The 22,730-nt window shown below is 40.3% G+C and overlaps 1 protein-coding gene across 1 annotated transcript in view; it reads right to left on the reverse strand.

Moving 5' to 3' along the window:
* Nucleotides 1–392: 392 nt before the first annotated feature.
* Nucleotides 393–22,730, reverse strand: part of LOC125453554 (NEDD4-binding protein 2-like 2) — a 31,822-nt gene continuing 9,484 nt past the window's right edge. Inside the window, exons 4-6 of the mRNA XM_048533298.2 lie at nucleotides 21,639–21,727; nucleotides 13,796–13,872; nucleotides 393–6,716 (exon numbers count right to left, since the gene is read on the reverse strand). Of these exons, the coding sequence (XP_048389255.1) occupies nucleotides 6,542–6,716; nucleotides 13,796–13,872; nucleotides 21,639–21,727 (341 nt within the window). The 3' untranslated portion in view covers nucleotides 393–6,541. The remainder of the gene's footprint in view (nucleotides 6,717–13,795; nucleotides 13,873–21,638; nucleotides 21,728–22,730) is intronic.

The raw sequence follows: 22,730 nt of genomic DNA on the forward strand, positions 1-22,730 counted from the left end.
GAATCATCACTGAAGATATTACTGGTGGCTTGGCTTGGAGGCAGGATCTTGATTGTTAGGATGGTGAACCTTCATTTGGACTTTCCTCATCTACTCCGGGGTAGAGTGAATTAACATAAACCAGAGGCCAGGTAGGATACGTTGACTAATTTTCCGGAAGAGTGGAAACAAGTATGACATGAATTAATAAAAGATGCATGAAGCAGATTTCAGCTAAATTGAAAAGATGAATATAAACAAAGATAGTTAAATTTCTCTCACCACGAGAGACTTAAAAATAAAGCAGTTTATGCATACACCTATAATTTAATGTTTTTAATCCAGTAATTTAATTCTGCTTCCTACAGAATAAAACCTTACAAACATAAAACAATTTTTTAAGAAGTGTATGGATACAAAATGCAAACTCTGCAAAATGGAACTGAACAGGGATTTAAAAGTACAAATTGTACACAGTTTTATTCCTAACTTAGTTTTTTTAATAGACAATTCATCAGGGATATAATGCAAACTTTTACAACAAATTCTTGCACAAAGTTCAAATATATTGCAGTAAATTTACTGTATACAGATATACATACAAATGTAAATATATACAATTACATCTAAATTTGAAGCCTTGAAAAATAATTATTGATTACATAGTAATGACAAATGGTAATAAGTAATACATGCTTGTAACATACTTACAGTGGGGATGTCCTCTGAAATAGGATGCAAAATTTTAAGAATTACAACAGTTTATCCTGCAAGAAAAAGAAATGCCTTTTGGCTGACAAATTGACTGATGTGCTTACACACTGCCATGGAGAAAGCAATAGGGCTCTCTAAACTTTCGGTTAAATCAAATTAGGCACATAGCTTGGACACATCCTACTTATTTGCAAAGAATGGTCCAAGATCAAAATAGGTATATCAAAATGTATTCGACCAATGTGTGTTTGCAAAACCAAAACAAAACGTCAGCTTTTTGATGTCACTTGCACTCAGGGTGCATTTGCTGAACAACTGAATGCAATAATAGCTACATGAACGAACTTAAGATAATCTGTCAAATCAAGACAGCTCATTCACATACATTCATAAGGAGTCCAAAATACAAAGACTGATTTCTTCAGAGACAGTAGGAACTGCAGATGATGGAGAATCTGAGATAACAATGTGTACAGCTGGATGAACACAGCAGGCCAAGCAGCATCAGAGAGGCAGGAGAGCTAGCTTTCTGGCCCCTCTGATGCCGCTCGGCCTGCTGTGTTCATCCAGCTGTACACCTTGTTACGAGGGATTTCTTTATTTGGAGGATGAAGAATCTGTCAAATTCTTTATTTCAGAATTGTAAAGCTCAATAATCAAGTATATTCAAGCCAGAAAATTATTTAAATCTGGATTTGAATGACAAAGACAGAGGACAGTGGGGTATAATAGCAGAAAGGTATATGATCAGCAGTCTGAGTCATGAAGAAGGCTCGAGAGGCCTATTACTATGTTTTTATACCTCCCCATTGTTATCTTGTGGAATGCTTCAGAAATTAGACTTCCTTTCTGTGTGGGAAATAGTGTCTCTCAAACTTCAGTTTTTTTGAAGACATGACAAAGAAGATTAATGAAGGCAGAGTGGTAGATGATATCTACATGGATTTTTGCAAGGTGTATGACAAGGTTCCACATAGTAGGCTGGTTAGATTACATGGAATCCAGGGGGAGCCAAGTGGATACAAAATTGGTTTGAGGATAGAAAACAACTGTTTTTTCAGGCTGTGACCAGTGGTGCACTGCAAGGGTCAGTGCTGCGTCGACTGCTTTTCCTCATTTATGTAAACGATTTGGATGCTAATACAGGAGGTAGAGTTAGAAAATTTGCATACGATAGCATTGGTGGTAAAGTGGACAGTGAAGATTATCTCAGAGTACAATGTGACTTTGATCGGATGGACCAATGGGCTGAAGAGTGGCAGATAAAGTTTAATTTCAAGAAACAGGAGGTGTTGCATTTTTGTATGGCAAATCAGCGCAGGATTTATGCACTTAATGGTAGGGTCCCAGGGTGTGTTGCCAACAAACAGACCTAGGTATGCAGATGCAAAGTTCCTTGAAAGTGAAGGAAGTGCAGGTAAACAGGGTAGTGACAGCAGCATCCGGCACACTTGCCTTCATTGGTCAGGACAGTGAGTCCAGGAGTCAATTTCATGTTGCAGCCGTGCAGGACATTGGAGAGGCCATTTTTAGAATACTGCACTCAAATTAGTAAAGATGTTGTTAAACTTGAAAGGGTTCAGAGATGATTTACAGGTATGTTGTCAGGATTGGAGCTAAACAGAAAGGCTGGACAGGCTGGGACTTTTCTCCCCAAGTGTCGGAGGCTGAGGGGTGGCCCTACAGAGGTTTATAAAATCACAAGGGGCACGGATAGGGTGAACAGCCAAAGTCTTTCTCGCAGGGTAGGGGAGTCCAAAACTAGAGGCCAGAGGTTTAAATAGAGAATGGAAAGATTTAACAGGGATCTGAGGGGGCAACTTTTTCATGTAAAGGACGATGCATGTATGGAACAAGCTGACCAGATGAAGTGGTGGAGGCGGGTACAAGAATGACATTTAAAAGTCAACTGGATGGGGACATGAATAGTTAAGGTTTAGAGCAGTATGGGCCAAATGCTGGCAAATAGACCTAGATCAGTTTAGGATATCTGGTCGGCATGGATGAGTTGGACCAAAAGATCGGTTTCTATGCTGTATAACAATGACTCTACTTGCCAACCAATCAGAAACATTTTCCTCCTGTAGCGCAAACTGTTGTAATAGTTTGAAATTCCCATTTTGCATTTGTCCTCAAGTTCAAAACAAATAACTACAGCAACATGTCTCTTGTTTCAGCAACAGTAAGCACATGGAGAGGCAGGAATTAATCAAGAACAGTCAGCATTGTTTTGTTAAGAGAAGATCATGTCTGACCAACATGACTGAATTCTTTGAAACAAGTAATCAGATGTGTAGATGGAGGCAATGTATGTGATGTAGTCTGGTTGGACTGCAGCATTGCTTTTGGTAAGGGTCCACTTGGAAGACCGATAACAAAAGGTCAATGGTCCATGGAATCCAAGGAAACTTGGAAAATTGGTTCGAGTTCGATGACTGGCAGGAAGTTGAGGGTGATAGTCAAGGTGTTTTTGCGACTGTTGGGTTCCGCACACATGAATGTGGGGGCCACTGCTGTTTGTAGTATATGTAAATAATTTCAATGAATCTAGAAGGGTTGGTCAGTAAGTTGAGGGTGATGCTAAAATTGGTAGGGCAGGAAATAGTGAGGAGGATCGCTGCAGATTGTAGGAGTGTAGCTCTACATTACAGGCAAATACAGATGAGCAGGTTGGATGGGATGATCAGTAGCAAATGGAATTCAATCTGGATAAATGTGAGGTGACACTTTTGATAAACAAGGCAAGGGGATAAGACATGATGAAGGGTAGAACCCTGGCAAGCATAGGGGATCTGATGCATCTTGACATGCACGTCCACCGGTCCCTTAATGCAGTGGTACAGGTGGATCATGTAGCACCAAGGGCATATGGAATACTTGCCTTTCAATCAGGGGTGTGTGTGTGTGTGTGCGCGCATGTGCGTGGTAGTTCTGAAATCCACATTATAAGGAGGTGTATAGGAGGTTTGCGATGATGTTGCTGGTCTGGAAAGTTATAATCATAAACAGATTGGATAGACTAAGGTTGTTTTCCTTGGGTCATGGACATTAAGCAGGGATAGGATTGATACGTATATGATTATGGGGGAATAGACAGGGTTGATGGGGAAAAACACTTTTCCCCTTGATGGAAGGATCAATGACCAGAATGCATGGATTTAAGATCAAGCGCAGGTGGTTTAGAGGAGATGCATGGAAATATCTTTTGGGAATCAAACTCACTGCCTGCAAAGGGTGGAAGAGGCCTCATAACATAAACTGTATTTTGATGTTCAATTGTGATGCTAAGGCATTCAAGGCAATGGGCCAAGTACTGGAGAAATAAATTAGAAGTTAGCTGGTTGTTTTTGACTAGTACTGAGCTGATGGGTCGAAGCACCTTTTTATGTGTAGACTTCTACAGCATTAGACATCAAAAGATTAATTGACCCTCAAAACGATCATGTAGAATTTACAGATGTATTCATTCTTTCAAATGATCAAGCATATAAGTAGTAGTCTGAAACACTGAACATCAAATACAATTCAGGATATCTTTGCCATTTTAACAGCAGCTGCCTCAGTGGAATGTAGCACTAAAGAACCTGACAAATAGCAACTGGAATAATTTCAATTACTGTATTAGATATTGCTTTTTTTTCTGCATATATGTTTTTTACCCCAATCCCTGAAACACAAAGGTATTATAAAAATCAAAAACTGTTAAATCATTTTTGAGTTTCATTTTTTAAAAAAAAGTGCTATCTAGTATAGTACACTTAATTAATTTGCATACAGTGAAAAGAGTCACAGATAAGGTTTTTGAGAGGTAACATTGGTTAATGAACAGACATAAGCTAGATACCAGGAGAACATCACCGAGATTATGTATGGATAGTGCTACTGTACATTTTACGTCCACTGGAAAATGCGGCCTAGCTTTAGTCTCACAGCCTCTGCCATTCCACAACTCATCAGCCTAGGTTTTGTACTCAACTAAGATTTTAAGGTATTTTTATTGTTCGAATCCATAGTCTACTGACTCAGAGGTGTGGGCTCTGCCAGTCATGACTGATTGCTTGGAACACAAGTAGTCAGGAAAACAACTATACACAGAGATTTTGATTCTGTGCACCATGAACATAACTAAAAAGTAGTCACAGACTCACTTTACTTACGAACTGTTAGTTTTAGGCTTAAACTGCAATGAGATCAAATGTTTGAACAGTTAAAGGTTCTATCAATGTTTCATTTAAAAATTTAGTATGAAATTAACTCACGCAGAAACTTAGCACGCTCTTTCTTTATGCATCCTTTTGGGAAAGTCCACAGCAGTTAATTTATCACAACCTGTCCAAGCTTTTAGCTCAATCTCTCAAAATTTACTTTAAGCAGTAACAAACTGTGGAAAGGATCAGCAGGCAGGTTAATTTCTCCTTGGTGCCGGCACCATATGCAGTATTTGGGCTTGTTAGAGCCCGTCTACTCCTTATTTCTCTGTAACTTTTGTCGTCTTTTTATTTTCATTCTTCATCTTAGAGGCCGGAGTGGTGTCAGTGGGGTGATGGCTACAGTGTCGGCGGCGTGGATCGGGACTCCAGGTGGCAGTAGGTTTGGAGCCTGGACTCTTGGTGGCAGCAGGGCTGCGAGTCTGGACTCTTGGTGGTAGTGGTAGGCTGAAACGTGGACTCCTTGCAGACTCAGATGGTAGCAGAGCCAGAGTCTCCTGGGGCATTAGTGCCATCATTGTTGTTCTCACAGCAGGACTTCTTGAGGTCTGGAACACTTACCAGAAACCTTGTAGAGCTGTGCTCGAGACCCAATTTGAACAGAAGATGAACTTTAAAATTATTTAAAGAATTTCTTTTTATAGCTTAAAATGGCACTGGATTGTGGTGATAAAATATTTATCACTGTATCTTCAAGATACATATGACAATAAAATCATCCATTCATTTATTACATGAGCTATAATTTAACAGTTCATCAAACTACATGAAACATGTCCAACTGCTTTGGTGTAAGAGCGTACTGTTGCAATTGCATGGTCACTTGACATTTTAGGCCACACACACACACACACACACACACACTCAAATGAAAAAAAAATTCAACGTCCCAACTAATAACTAAACTCCGAATTTCCTATGAAGACTTTTCAGTACACTACAATTAATTCCAAAACTCTAGATGTTTTCCCACAGAAGAGAAATTTGTTTTCTCCTCTTGACGTCCTTCAAAGACCTATAAACATTCTCATCTGGAAAGCAAGGACCATATTTAAATTCTGGACAGAAGTAAGCACACTAAATAAATAAGCTCTGTAATATAAGTATATGTCAGATCTTTCAGCACATCCTTTGTTATTGTACATTTCAAATAAATTGTCAATACACTTAATTTACTGACCACTTTTTACAGCATTATTCAAAACTAGAATCAACAAACTTGTGGGGAAATCAACAACGTGACCAGATTACCAGACTCTCCTATGCAATTTATCTTTACATACCTCTACTTTCTGCTCATGTTTCGTTATAAAATCCATGCACAAAGCTACAAACAGTTCATACTTCAAGTAAAAAAGTTACTGAATTAAGTAATCTTTGCGATGCCTTGGGCACGGTACAAACCGACTGAAAATAAGTGATGAGTTTTAAAAAAATAAAAATCTTCCAAAACAGTTATCTGTTTTTCAGTGTAATCTGCATATTTGAAGGTTATAAAAAGATATAAAATGTGTTTTCTCACAAATCCATGTTTTGTGAAAAATTATGGTACAATTTTTCACTAACTGGTGCAGATTGAAGTGACAACAGTTCACAAAGCACCACTTGTGCTATCTGTTATTCAGAACACCGACAGAAGATCAAGAATCAATAGGTCCTTCCCACCTCTGGTTGCAATGTGGATGCAGATCTAGCAAAACTTTATTATTGCGAGAAGGCTCCACTGCATTCAACACTATCTCTGAAGAAATAGGATATTCAAAACGGTCCATCATTTGAATGATCTTCTCACGTGAAACTTGATGCTTATTCCTCCTAAAAGAGAGGGCGTAATTTATCATTAAACATTTAGAAACATCATTGAAAACCATTTAACACAAGCCTTAACTCCATTTATAGTTATTGTTGGAGATATAACAATGCCAAAGATTCATTCACAGACTGCACTGGCATGTTTTCCTATGCAACTTGCCAGAGGAAGGATATACTTGCCATACTGGGAGTACTGCAGAGACTCATCAAATTGATTTCCGAGATGGTGGGACTGTTCTAGGAGAACAGATTGAGGACACTGTAACTCCTGGGGTTTGGAACAAGAAGAGGTGTCAGAAATCTACAAAAATTCTTACCAAAAGTTGTGAGAGCATGGAATGCGTTGCCAGCAGCAGTTGTGGAAGCAAGGTCATTGGGGTCATTTAAGAGACTGCTGGACATGTATATGGTCACAGAAATTTGAGGGTGCATACATGAGGATCAATGGTCGGCACAACATTGTGGGCTGAAGGGCCTGTTCTGTGCTGTACTGTTCTATGTTCTATGTTCTAAAATAGCAAGAGAGGGGTTTGGACTCTGGGAACAGAGTCGCTGAATAAAAGACATGCTGTTTAAGACAGAGATGAGGAGGAACTCCTTCATACAGATTAATATCTCTTCGGAATTCTTTAACTCAAAAGGGCTATGGAAGCTCAATGATGAAAGTCAAGACAGAGATTGATAGACTTATACTCACTCATGACATCAAGCGATGTGGAATAGCATGGGAATATGGCATTGGAGGTAAATGATCTAGAATAGCAGAGTATGCTTGAGAGTCTACTGCTGCTTCTATGTTCCTATGACCCTATGACCCTATTTTATAGGGAGCTGAGCAAAGCCGAGGAAGAACACCTATATAGCTTCTTTAGAAACGACAGTTACCCAAAAAGCATAGTCCTCTGATACCTACACAACTGGAAGACAACACGTTCACAGACACTAGTCACTCTACCGTACATTAAAGCACATATCTGAAATGACCAGATTACTCCATCCCCTATGAATCACGGAAGCCCACAAACCAACAGCTACACTATGACTGCTACTCATGAGAAAAAAGGATATGACAACCACAACTAACAGAACCAACGTTATGTACAAGATACCATGGAAAGACTGCCAAAAACATTATATAGGGCAAGCCAGAAGGAAACTAGCCATCAGGATTCACAAACACCAACTAGCCACCAAAAGACATGACCTACTATTACTCATTTCAATACACGGACAAAGAGGGACACAAATTCGACTGGGACAATGTAGCCACCATAGCATAAGCCAAGCAAAGACACGCACTAGGGCCTGGCACTCAAACCAGAACTCCAATAGCAAACCTACACAGCTGGACCCCATATACTAACCAAGAAGAAACAAATCCAGAAGACATGCCACCCACCCCAGCAAACTGAGACACACAAATAGCAAGCAGTACACTGACTCTTAACCAAACGTGCACTGATGATGTTACCTAGCATGGTGATGAAACGTCTGCGAACCAACTTAACAGCTTGGCAAATAAGTCAACAACCACAATATTCATTCTACATTCAAAAGATGCCATACAGTGGCTATGTGGAAATTAAACAACGATACATTAATTTTTCTCACCATATTGTGATTCTACTTTTATTATGTTGTACTCAATTCTGAATGAACGGGAAAGTAACTTAAAACATTCCTAGAGGTACAAGAACAGACCAGATGGCTAGTTCTTCAGTAATAGCTCTGCTTGTCTCTCCATCTCTGTAATTACTATTGATAACCTAAAGATACTTTAGGAAAGCTGAGAGGCAACAACATGAACTTGTTTAGGGCAACATTAAAGGGATATGCTTTAAGGGATTTGAAAGGAAAGAGATTGCTAAGCAGAAAAGTTTTGGCAATGTGTTTCAATGTTCAGGTGAATTACTGAAGCTCAGTGGAACAACACTATGCATTAAAACGATCAAGGATGGCAAGTCAAGTTGATGTGCTGAAGGTTGATCAATCAATAGAGATCAGTGCTGGGTACGGAAAGCCAGACATTGTATGGGATAAAAATATGGTTCTAAAGTTGTTGAAATTTGTGAGAATAAACTTCAGAGGTTGCCAATGAGAGTACCGAACAAATACAACCTCAAATAATACTGCAGACAAATAAACAAATACGGTGCTGAGTAATTAAAGGAGGTGGAGATGGTCATGTAGGAACACAGGTATACAGAACTGGGTGATCTTGGTGGCAGATTTACAACACCAGGAAGATAAAGGGTTACAGAAATTGAAGACAGCTATTCAGCTCAGAACCTACTCCACAATTCTGGTATCAACAGTGGTTCCATCTTTTCAATTCTAATTTCCTCCTCATCTCATACCAATATTTTCAAGTAATAACTAAGTCACAGAAGACTTGAGATCACATAAAATGAACATTAGGGAAGAGGAATGTGTATAAGATGCCATGTGTATAATGTGAATGAAATAAGACATCTCAAGTTGGTAAACACTCTGACTTGGGTTGCGTCAGTGCAACATGAAAGTTGCGCCGGTCAGCAGAAAAGAACTGAAACTATATATCTTCTACATTCAAGATATCTGTTTCATTACATGAATGGTCAAGTGAAAGTATATTAACGAGAAAGGAGAGATAAAGGATGAAGTCTAGGCAACTGTGCAAGCACACTGCTAAGCTGAAAGATGTGATCGGAAATGACAATGATTAAGCTGAGATACACGACTGTAATTGTGAACTGCACACCCAGATGACCTCTCATCCAAATAAATGCACTGCTGGAAACAGCTGGACTGGCAGCATCTGTGGAAAAAGAAGCAGCATCCACATCGCAATCTTAGACTTTTCATCAGACCACTAATGTCTAATTCTGAAGAATCATAGTAGTCTTGAAACATTAACTCTATTTCTCTTTCTACAGATAGTGCAAGACCTGCTGAATTTCTGCCTTTTTGTCTAGTGCGATATGGTTCAAGCTTTTCTTGTTTAACAAATACTTTATTCGATTGTTGAAAGTATGATTGCATTTTAAAAAATATCAACCAATCTCCAAGGTCAGAAAACAAAAGTTTTCATTCCAGGATCTGACTTGCCCAAGTATTAACACCAAGTGGCACCATAATGATAAAACTTTTGCAAAGGGAACTTTATTCAAAGGGAAACTACTGACAAGGATTAGAGTGGAATAAAGTAAATTTCATCCACAGCATTGTTGGAATCTAAAGCTCAATGCATTAGAAAGTTGTAGAAGAAGTCTTCATCACAATTTTTAAAAATTGGATACAAAGTTAAGGTGCCTCAATCTACTGCTGGAAGGTGTAATTGACTGGATAGTTGTTTTTGGCCAGCATAGACAGAAGGAGCCAAATGGTCTTCTTCCAGGTCCTAAATTTATAGCATTCATATGACATCTTGCAACAGAGCACAGTAACAGTGAATGACGATGTGAAGAAAGTTGAGGGTGGTAAGGTGGAGGTGGCATTAAGTTAAACACATAGTAAAAACTTGTTACAATTTTAAAATTTGTAAACCAAATCACCAAACAAGAAATAATGGTGACAACATTTTACATGAAATTTGATTTGAACAACCAAAGAGCAGAACCATAATGTACATGGGTCACTTGATGTGAACAGACATCTAAAACAAAAGCGGGAGCGTTTAAAATTAAGTCAGGAAAGCTGGTAGACTGCTTGGCTGAATAGAAGAAAGCTGGGTCACAGTTAAAAAAATTCAGGAGGTCAACTGATGAAAGCAAAATACAAAGAACTGAACTGGATATAACACAAAAGTAAGATATGGTAGATCCCACAGATTAGAAATAAAACAGAATTTGCTGAAAATAATCAACAGATGTACCAGCATCTGTGGAGAAAGAAACAAAATTAAGTTTCCAGGTTGCTGGCCTTTCAAACAAATGAACAGACTCAGGTATTTTTGAAAGTAAACCTTGTTTTATAATCCCCCAATTACTGTGACAAGGAACAAAACACTTTTTTAAAATGGTGCATTTGAAAATTTGCCAAAGTAAAGCAGGAAACATACTGACGTTGGCTCCTTGGGAAAAATCTTCCCACAGACCATGCTTTAACTTTTCCAGAGATTTTCTGAAGAAGGGTCTAGGCCTGAAATGTCAGCTTTCCTGCTCTTCTGATGCTGTTTGGCCTGTGTTCATCCAGCTCTACACCTTTTAACTTTTCCAGTTAGTCTTAAAACCATTATTGCAAAGAGAAACACAATGTTCAAAAAAAAAGTATTTACTTGTGGGATGGGCATTGCTGGCTGCCCAGCATTTATTGCCAGCCCCTAAATATCCTTGACATGGTGTTGGTCAGCTGCCTTCTTGAATCACTGTAGTCCATGTGTTGTAACTTGCTCTCACATCATCCTTAGGTAGGGAATTCCAGGATTTTGACTTAGCAACGGTGAAGGAACAGTGATACATTTCCAAGTCAGAATGGTGAGTGACTAGGGGGGAGTTTCAGCTGGTGCTATTCCCATGTATCTGCTGTCATTGACCTTCTAGATGGAAGACATCATGGGTTTGAAATAATTTTATAGCCTCTGAAAAAGATAGCTTTGAGTTCTGGATAAACCTCAATCTTTTTGTAATGAGTCATTGCTCTTCAGATTCCATATGTAAACTAACAAATTGATACTATTTATTACATATATGCAGAAATTGTATTTTCTACTTAAAAGACAAACACATCAACTAAATAAATGTTTCAGGTTTTCTTGATCAAGACAACATTTCACCAATCTGTTCATACATTAAAATAAAAGCACTTTGATGCTCAGAGTTGCAACTTGCATTTAGTTGTGAATAAATGGACAGGATTTTGTTCCTAATGTGAGTACTTGTAATTTCAGATGACTGTGTGCTATATTTACAGTTTCTTGAAATGTGATATGCAAAATTCCACACAGTCAAGCCAGGCTAACACTATCAGAAATATTACTTTTTTGTAAACACACTGTAATTTATTACTGTGTTTGTATTGTGAGACATACGCCCCAATTTTAATTACCTGGCAGAAGTTGTGCTGCCTGTACAGGAGATTGGTTAGGCCACTTCTGGAATACTGCGTGCAATTCTGGTCTCCCTTTATGAGGATGTTGCCAGGATTTGGATGGTTTGAACTATAGGAAGAGTCTGAATTGTCTGGGGCTATTTTCCCTGAGCACTGAAGGCTGAGGGGTGGTTATAGAGGTTTATAAACTCATGAGGGGCACGAACAGAGTAAATAGGCAAGCCCTTTTCCTTGGGGTGAGGGAGCCCAAAACGAGAGGGGAAAGATTTAAAAAAGAGACCTAAGGGGCAATATTTTCACCTAAAGGGTGGTACACATATGAAATGAGCTGCCAGAAGTCGAGGAGGCTGGTACAATTAAAACATTTAAAAGGCAAATGAATGGGTCTATGGATTGGAAGCATTTAGCGGGATATGAGCCAAATGCTTGCAAATGGGACTAGATTGATTTAGGATATCTGGTCAGCATGGATAAGTTGGACCAGAGGGTCTGTTTACATGCTGTACAGCTCTGGTAGAGCATATGTCTAACACACCAGCTTTCAACAAGCTTTTTGAAACACAATAGCTTAAAATTACTTTTTTTTGTGAAATCTTAATCCAAAGACTTTGAATTTGAATTGCCAGTTGATTTTTAAATGTTTTGGAGGAAAAAACTGAAACAAAGAATAATACCTACAGATAGCTGAACCAAGAATCCAGATCATACACAACCATTTTGCTTTGCAGGAGATATCTCTCAAACCACTGGAAAACTTTCCTCAATAATCACCGCCACAATACCCCTCCTATTCACCATCAATTCCCATGGACCTCAATTTTGTGAGGGCTTCTTGGGACAGTGTTCGGTCTAAAGTTGCTTTGATTTAAAAGGTCTCTGATGAAGGGTCTAGGCCCGAAACGTCAGCTTTTGGTGTTCCTGAGATGCTGCTTGGCCTGCTGTGTTCATCCAGCTTCACACTTTGTTATCTTGATTTAAAGGGCAGTAGGTTTAATCTAATCTCTACTTTATGTTTCATCCAAGGCTGAAATAATGTTTGGAAAAGCTATACATTGATTATTGATGATTTCACACTTCCTGATCACAGGGTTGTTGATTCCTTCTACCACTTCGCTCGTGACAGAGAACTGATTTTGAGACAATGGATAGGGGAGCTGCAATTGTCCTATATTTTGTAAACAGCATATATCTCTAATTTTCAGTAAGGTTGGGTAGACATCTGTGTCCTAGCTGCACAGGAATATGATGAGGGTTTCAGAACCAGAACATTTACTGAATTTTTTACTAACCAGTTATTTCTGGGTTTTTCAAATTTAACTTGGTAAACTGTCATGGTGGATCATGAACGTGCTACAGTACCCAGAAGGATTGACTAAGTAAAACAATGAACTAACAAACCACAATTTTGAAAATAGTGTTTTGATTACCTTACAAAACAAATTGCCGATTCACCCTCCACCATGCTATGAACAGAATTAAATAGTTAAAAAAGAAATTCTGTTTCAGAAAAATCTTATTGTTTAAGTGCATAATCTTCCATAGCTATTTGTCCACAGGTAGTGGGATACTCTAGATTTAATACCCTACTAGTACCCTTGGTGTACAGGTAACAGCTTTACAGATCTATTTGTGTTCTTTAGTCATCAAAGTAGCTTAAACACTAATTGTGCCAAACAGCAAGAACATAGCAAGAATCAGACAGCAAATGGCCACTCCGCTTCCAAAGAAAGAAAACTGTACCTGAAAGTATGAGCTTCAACGATTAAAAACTAACATGTCTTTAAGATGGCTGCTACAAGTTAAACGCTTTCTGAAGTAACTTGTTCACTGAACTGCCTAATGTACATGGCAGCATGCTTGGCCATGTCAATAGAATATACTTGCTTTAAAACATTGCACACACAGCGATACTAGAACAGGCACAATAAATTCATTAGTTTAGAGCAAGCACTTCTCCATATATGGCATATGGAAATATCTTTTGAAGCCATATCAGAATTTTTTTTAGTACAGGGGAGCAATTCCAAGTTTCAAAGCGGGGGAAAACCACTTACTTTTCCAGCTCCACAACATTAAACTTCCACCAGGTTTCTGGCTCTCGAAAACTCAAGCTGTAACACCGTTCCACAGCCTGTGCAGATAACAGCCATTAGCATCATGATGAAGCATTTCAGAGGTGAATAACTGTGTGCTAAGCAATTTCACAGATAAAAACATTACACATTCACTTATTTCAATGACAAGTGCAAGGAATCCAGAATTGAAAGTTTCTGGAGCCTGTCTTCATTTACAATTTAATATCAGAGAGGTTAAACATATAAACTATTCAAGTTACTTTGATGAAATGAAAGCAAATCATTTCAACAAATTCCAACTAATGTAAGCAAATGAAGAAAGTTTGTAATTAATGCACCACTTTTACATGTATAAAGTATATAGATTGTTACAATACAGTGGAAAATCAAGTGCTGGAAGGCCATCCTTACTAGACTCCGTTGAAGCGATGTTATTCTATGCTGCTTGGAATTTCTACTGTCACGTCTGTTATGGTGAGTCGTGTCGTTTGCGGTTTTGAGGTGTATGGGACTGTATATGAGGTTCAATTCTATATGTTTGTTGATTGAAACATGGGTAGAGAACCCTGCCTCTAGGAATTCCCGTGCATGTCTATGTTTGGCTTGGGCTACTATGGTTACTTTGTGCCAGTTAAATTGATGGCCTTCACTGTCTGAACGCACAGATATTAAGGAGAGTTCATTGTGCAGTTTTGCTGCGAGCTGATGTTCATGCATTTTGATGGCTAGTTTCCTTCCGGTCCAATGTAACATTTGTGGCAGTTGTTGCAATGTACTTTGTAAATCACATTCGTTCTACATGTTGAGGTTCTCTACGCATAATTCAATCAATCAATCAACAAACGTATAGAATTTGACCCCAGACACAAATCCATACAGATCAAAACCAGAAACGACATTACTCAGCATAACAGACGTGACAGTATAAATTCTAAGCAGAGTAGAATAAAATCGCTTCATCGGAGTCTCCACTGATGATGTCACCTCCCAAGGTGATGAAACATCTGAACAAAAACAAGCCAGCTCAGCGAGCAAATCAACAACCTCATCCAAAACCTGACATAAGGTCTTTGCCAAAACATTAATTCACTCACCTTGTCCAAATCACACTGATGTACTTCTGCAATCTCCTCACAATTCATCCTCCCACTCAGGTTTGTGCTGTCTGCAAACCTGGAGATATTAATTTATTTGATGAACTAAATGTAATATATACTGTGAATAGCTGGGGTCCAAGCATTGATCCCTACTGTACGCCACTTGTCCCTAGCTGCCACTCAGAACAGAGCTTGTTTATTCCTCCTGTTTGTTTCCTGCCTAACAACTAGTTCTCTACCCACCTCTACCCCCAATCCTGTGTGCTTAAATTTAGTGTGCTGATTTCTTATGTTGGACCTTACTGAATGCCTTCTGAAAGTGCAAATAAATCACATCCCTGCCTAGTGAATCAGTTGAGGCTACCTCGTTGAATGTTCTTAAGTCAAAGATACAAACGTTTTGAACAGTTAAGCAAACGAGGGTTACGGTAAGAAGACAGGTAAATGGAGGTGAGACCACAAAAATATTAACCATGCTCTTACTGAAGAGTGGATCAGGCTTGACAGGCCAGGTTGCCTACTCCTGCTCCTATTTCTTAAGCACTTATGTCCCCCTATTATCAATTCTATTATTCATGATCTCAAAGAATTCCGAAAAATTTGACTAGCATCATTTCGCTTTTCATAAATCCTTGCTGGTTCTGTCCAATCCTGACATTGTTTTCTAACCTTTTATAATGGACTCCAGCATTTCCTTACTACTGACGTTAGGTTAACCAGCCCACAATTTCCTGCATCACTCTACCTGCTTTTTTAATTAGTGAGGTTTCATCAGCTACTCTCCAAATCATGGGAACCACTCTGGAGTCTATAGAATCTTCAAAGAGGGCCACCAAAGCATCAACTATTTCTGAGGGCACTTCCTTAAGTACTCTGGGACGTCGATTATTGGGCCCTGGCATTTATCGGCCTTTGATCCCATTAATTTCTCCACTGCCATTTCCTACCAATGATTTCCCTCAGTTCCTCTTTCATGCTAAACCACATGTTCCTCAACATTCTTGTGATGTTATTTGTGTGGACCATTGTGAAGACTAGACTAAAATGTGGATTCAATTGGCATACCATCTGTTTGTTCCTTATTATAATTTGCCTTGCATCTGACGACCAAGGGACCTTCATTTGACTTCACATTCCCATGAAGGCTTTTAAAGTCAGTTTGTTATGTTTCCCATAAGCTTACTGTCCTACTCTTATATTTTTCCCCTCTTTTAACCAATCTTTTCCTCCTGTGTTGAAATGTAAACTGCTCCTAATCCTCGAGTCTGTTGCTTTTTTTGGCCAGCTTGTATGCCCCTTCCTTGGATCTATACTACTCTGGATTTCCTTCGTTAGCCATGGCAATGACACCATTCCATGTTATTTTTGTGCTAGACAAGAACGAATTGTTGCAGTAGCTCCATATGATCTTTGAATGTTCTCCACTGCCCATTCACTGTCAACCCTTTAAGCAATGCTCCTCAACTTGTCATCACCAGCTCACAACTCTTATTATCACTGATTCCCCCACTATCAACATCCTGGGGGGTACCAATTGACCTTAAACTGAACGGCAAGGGCTGTTCAGAGACTAGGGAACCTGCAGCAGGTAAATCCCCTCCTGACTCCACAGAGCTTGCCCACCATCTACAAGACACAAGTCAGGAGTGTGATAGAACACTTTCTAATTGTCTGCAGCTCTAATATATTCAAGAAGAGTGACATCATCCAGGACAAAGCAGCTGATTTGTTGGGCACCATAGCCACATCACTTCATCACCAAAGGTCAGTAGCAGCAGTGTACATCATCTACAACATGCCCTGCAGTGATTCATCAAATTTCCTTAGGCAGCACCTTCCAAACCCACAACTACTTCCACCTCGAAGAACAATTGCAGCAGGTACAATGGCAACACCACCAACTGCAAGTTCCCCCGCAAGCTACTTAGTATCCTGCTTGGAAATACATCAATGTTTCTTCAATGTCACTTGGGAGAATCCTGGAATTTCCTCAGTCAGGGCATTGCTGGTCAACCTTGGGTTTTTTTTTCTTTTTTTCTGCAGCGGAGAGCGGCGCGAGCCGGGTGGACGTGAGGTCAGGGCAGAGGGGCAGTTGGGAAGGTAAGTGAGTGCTATTTAAGTACTTACCTTGAAGCCAGCGGGTCCTTTTTGCAGCAGAGTGCTATTTAAGTAGGTGTGTTCTTAGCCCCAGGTCCTACACGGTAGGGCCTCCCTCCCACCCTCCTCCTCTAACCTAAATAAGAGTCCACAGACTCACAGCAAACACACAAGGGCTGAGGGAAGTGCCTGGTGAGTAAATTGCGAGTTTTCAGTGAAGAGGCTCAGTGAGGAGATTACGCCACTGTTGAGGAGGGTGAAGACATGATTGCCAAGCTGATTCAGTGTGTTGCATGCATGATGTGGGAGGTCAGGGACACTGATGTTGTTTCTGGCTCCTATAACTGTGGTAAGTGTGTACACATTCAGCCTCTGAAGGAGGTTGTTGCAGCACTGAAGAAAGAACTAGAAGACCTCAGACTCATCCGAGAGAATGAGAATTTTCTGGACAGGACCTTCAGCAAGGTCACTACACCGAGGATACCTGAAGAGAGAAGGGGGATGTCGATGACAAAGGAAGACATGAATGAAGTACAAGTGACCCCAGGGGAAGCACCTATTGTAAACAGGCTGTCTGTCTTGGAAACTGCCGAAACAGATGACACTGCCAGTCCGAGAGGTGGACAGGTCTGCGAGTCAAAAATTGCTGTAGAGGCAGAGCCGAGAAGTCAGACATCACGGAGAGCTGTGGTAATAGGGGACTCCATTGTGAGAGGGACTGACAGGGGTTTCTGTGGCAACAGGTGAGATTTGAGGATGGTGTGTTGCCTTCCTGGTGCCAGGATCCAGGACGTCACTGATAGAGTGCAGAGAATCCTCGAGGGTGAAGGTGAAGACCCAGAGGTGGTGGTGCATGTCGGCATTAATGACGTCGGGAAGAAAAGGAGGAGCATTCTACAGCGGGACTACAGAGAACTCGGAAGAAGGCTGAAAAGCAGGACTTCCAGGGTGGTTATCTCTGGTTTGCTTCCAGTTCCTCAGGCTGGAGAGGGCAGGAACAGAGAGATAATGGACCTGAACGTGTGGCTGAGGGACTGGTGTTGGAAGCAAGGATTTAAATTCTTGGATCACTGGGGTATGTTTTGGGGTAAGAATAAATTGTACAGGAGGGACGGTTCGCATCTTAATAATCGGGGGACCAGCTTTCTGGCAGGCAGGTTTGTCACTTCAACACAGGTGTGTTTAAACTAAGTAATGGGATGAGGGGCCAAACTGGAAATTTAAGAATGAAGTTAAAGGGAAAGTGAGAATAAGAGAGGTTAAGAAGGACATCAGAATCAACAGAGCAGAAAACTCAAGAAGGGATCGTACAGTATGGCCAAGTGAAATAAGGATTGATAGGAAGGGTGAGAGGAGAAACAAATTAAAAATATTATAGATGAATGCACAAAGCATAAGAAATAAGGAGGATGAGCTTGAGGCTCAGTTGGATGTTGGCAAGTATGATGTTGTGGGGATAACTGAGACGTGGCTTCAAGTGGGCAGGGCCTGGGAAATGAATATTCAAGGATATACGTGCTATCGAAAGGACAGACTGGTGGGCAGAGGGGGTGGGGTAGCCCTGTTGGTGAGGAATGATATTCGGTCCCTTGCGAGGGGGGACATAGAGTCAGGAGATGTAGAGTCAGTATGGATAGAACTGAGAAATTCTAAGGGTAGAAAGACCCTAATGGGAGTTATCTATAGGCCCCCAAACAGTAGTCAGGAGGTAGGGTGCAGGTTGAATCAAGAGTTGAAATTGGCCTGACACAAAGGTATCACTACGGTTGTTATGGGAGATTTCAACGTGCGGGTAGACTGGGAGAATCAGGATGTTACCGGACCCCAAGAGTTTGTAGAGTGCCTCCGAGATGGGTTCTTAGAACAGCTTGTACTGGAGCCTACCAGGGAGGAGGCAATTCTGCATCTGGTGTTGTGCAATGAACCGGATTTGATCAGGGACCTCAAAGTAAAGGAGCCATTAGGAGGTAGTGACCATAATATGATAGGTTTTAATCTGCAGTTTGAGAGGGAGAAGGGAGAATCGGAAGTGTCAGTATTGCAGTTGAATAAAGGGAACTATGGAACTATGAGGGAGGAGCTGGCCAAAGTTCAGTGGTACAATACCCTAGCAGGGATAGCAGTGGAACAACAATGGCAGGTATTTCTGGATATAATGCAGAAGATGCAGGATCAGTTCATACCAAAGAGGAAGAAAGATCCTAAGGGGAGGCGGGGGCAGCCGTGGCTGACGAGGGAAGTTAAGGACTGTATAAAAATAAAAGAGAAGTATGATATAGCAATAATGAGTGGGAAGCCGGAGGACTGGGAAGCTTTTAAAGAGCAACAGCGGATAACTAAAAAGGCAATACACAGAGAAAAAATGAGCTATGAAGGAAAACTGGCCAAGAATATAAAGGAGGATAGTAAAAGCTTTTTTAGGTATGTGAAAAGAAAACAAATGGTTATGACTAAAATCGGGCCCTTGAAGTCAGAAACGGGTGAATTTATTATGGGGAACAAGGAAATGGCAGATGAGTTAAATAGGTACTTTGGATCTGTCTTCACCAGGGAAGACACAAGCAATCTCCCAGATGCAGTAGTGGCTGGAGGACCGAGAGTAATGGACGAACTGAAGGGTATTTATATTAGGCAGGAAATGGTGTTGGATAGACGGTTAGGTCTGAAGGCTGATAAATCCCCGGGACCTGATGGTCTGCATCCCAGGGTACTTAAGGAGGTGGCTGTAGAAATTGTGGACGCATTGGTAATTTTTTCCAAGGTTCTACAGATTCAGGATCAGTTCCTGCGGATTGGAGGGTGGCAAATGTTGTCCCACTTTTCAAGAAAGGAGCGAGAGAGAAAACAGGAAATGACAGACCGGTTAGCCTGACGTCAGTGGTGGGAAAGATGCTGGAGTCAATTTTAAAAGATGAAATTACGACTCATTTGGATAGCAGTAACAGAATAGGTCAGAGTCAGCATGGATTTATGAAGGGGAAATCGTGCTTGACTAACCTTCTGGAATTTTTTGAGGATGTATCTATGAAGATGGATAAGGGAAAGCCAGTGGATGTAGTGTACCTGGACTTTCAGAAAGCCTTTGATAAAGTCCCGCATAGGAGATTGGTGAACAAAATTAGGGCACATGGTATTGGGGGCAAAATACTGAGTTGGATTGAAAATTGGGTGGCTGACAGGAAGCAAAGAGTAGCGATCAACAGGTCCCTTTCGGAATGGCAGGCAGTGACCAGTGGGGTACCACAAGATTCGGTGTTGGGACCGCAGCTGTTTCCGATACATATTAATGATACAGACAAAGGCATTTGAAGTAATATTAGCAAATTTGCTGATGACACAAAGTTGGGTGACAGTGTGAAATGGGAGGAGGATGTTATTAGAATACAGGGTGACTTGGACAGGCTAGGAGAGTGGACGGATGCGTAGCAGATGCAGTTTAATGTGGATAGATGTGTGGTTATACACTTTGGTGGCAAGAACAGGAAGGCAGATTACTATCTCAATGGAGTCAAGTTAGGTAAAGGGGAAGCACAACGAGATCTAGGTGTTCTTGTACATCAGTCAATGAAAGCAAGCATGCAGGTTCAGCAGGTAGTGAAGAAAGCTAACAGCATGCTGGCCTTCATCACAAGGGGAATTGAGTATAGGAGCAAAGAGGTCCTTCTGCAGCTGTACAGGGCCCTGGTGAGACCGCACCTGGAGTATTGTATGCAGTTTTGGTCTCCCAATTTGAAGAAGGATATTCTTGCTATTGAGGGAGTGCAGCGTAGGTTCACAAGGTCAATTCCCGGAATGGCGGGACTATCATATGTTAAAAGATTGGAGCGACTGGGCTTGTATACACTTGAGTTTAGAAGGATGAGAGGGGATCTGATTGAGACGTATAAGATTATTAAGGGATTGGACACTCTGGAGGCAGGAAGCATGTTTCCGCTGATGGGTGAGTCCAGGACCAGAGGACACAGTTTAAAAATAAGGGGTAGGCCATTTAGAACAGAGTTGAGGGAAAACTTCTTCACCCAGAGAGTGGTGGACATATGGAATGCTCTGCCCCAGAAGGCAGTGGAGGCCAACTCTCTGGATGCCTTCAAGAAAGAGAGAGACAGAGCTCTTAAAGATAGTGGAATCAAGGGTTATGGGGATAAGGCAGGAACAGGATACTGATTGTGGATGATCAGCCATGATCATAATGAATGGTGGTGCTGGCTCGAAGGGCCGAATGGCCTACTCCAGCACCTATTGTCTATTGACTATTGAATGGACTGAAATGGTTGATGAAGGTAGCTCACTACCACCTTCTCAATTCAATCAGAATGGACAACGAATGCTGCCCCAATCAGCAACAGCCACTTCCAACAGTGAATAAAACGAAACGAAAACTCTCTTTCGAACATTGGTTTTTAAAACAGCTCTCACTTCAGTCCTCAGTTTGTAGCCCACAAAAATAAAGAGAGACTTCTTCCAGAAATGCAACTCAACCTTAAACTTAAAGTGGAAAGTGTTTGCATATAAAATGGTTTGAAGAAAATGCATCCTTTCTGTAAAAATGATCGTTTGATTTCCACCAAGTAGCAAGAGACAATAGACATTTATTTTTAGCATATTTCAAAAGTACACATACAACTTACCATCTGCGCATATGGTTTCATTTCCCATGCCTGGATATTAGTATTATCTATAATTATAGGTGACCTGCCTTCATCCATTGACTGTTTAGCTGTTTAAAAAGAATATGAATTATGTTTGTGCCAGAAACAATTTATTTATAATTGACAGAGTTTCTCTTCATTTAAAATATAATTCTATACAGAATTGAAAAGCTTTCATTCTCCTCCGTCAATGTTCTCTCACATTCTCAACACTTACCAACGCTTTTGGTAACTAATCCCTGGAGCATTTTCGAAGGCAACACCTTGATTAGAATCCATTTGCCAACCAATCAATACCCTGCTCCAAAGTTGGTTTTCTTGCATTTTCCTTATGTATGCAAGATGAAAAGCTTTGACTATTATTTTTCCAGCTATACTCAATCTTTCAACATTTAACACACAATTCCTCCAACAATATCACGCTCATATAAAACTGTACATACTAGATTTTTAAAACTGAGTTTTGATTCAAATCTATCATGGCAGCTGTATTATGTCTCCACAGTATTAGCCTAGACCTGTGGACTACCAGTCCAGTATAATTTACAACTGTGCCAAGGTCTTCCCTAAGATCTGCCCACGAGGTATACAAATTTATATTTCTCACCAACAGTTGCAACTTTTCTTCCATTCTTCCAACCATCCCTCACTGTGGTAAAAAGGGAGCAATCCCCTCAACAAGTAACCGAAGCACTCATACGATATAATCAAAATGGACGAAGTAACAGTTCGGTTTTTCTAGAGCTGCAGAAGTTCACTACTCAATCATCATATGCCAAAAACCTAAACTACACCACTGGACTAGATAAAGTTCATGCTCATGAGGTTATTGTTGATAAACAAATTCTTTCTACCCCGAATTGAGAAAAGGGTTAAAACAGGGACAAACGTTCATTCGAGATCGTAAATTTTTTACTTGGAAAACAAAAATTGTTTCACTGATAGCGGTCATTACATCTTAAAGCCAACTTGAAAGAATCTACAGCATTTTCACGAGGATCAAGCTCACGTATTATTTAATTTAAGCATTTTCTGTATATTAAACTGATTCAGAACCAGAAGTCAGTCATA

Source organism: Stegostoma tigrinum, chromosome 6, assembly GCF_030684315.1.
Source record: "Stegostoma tigrinum isolate sSteTig4 chromosome 6, sSteTig4.hap1, whole genome shotgun sequence".
Lineage (NCBI taxonomy): Eukaryota > Metazoa > Chordata > Chondrichthyes > Orectolobiformes > Stegostomatidae > Stegostoma > Stegostoma tigrinum.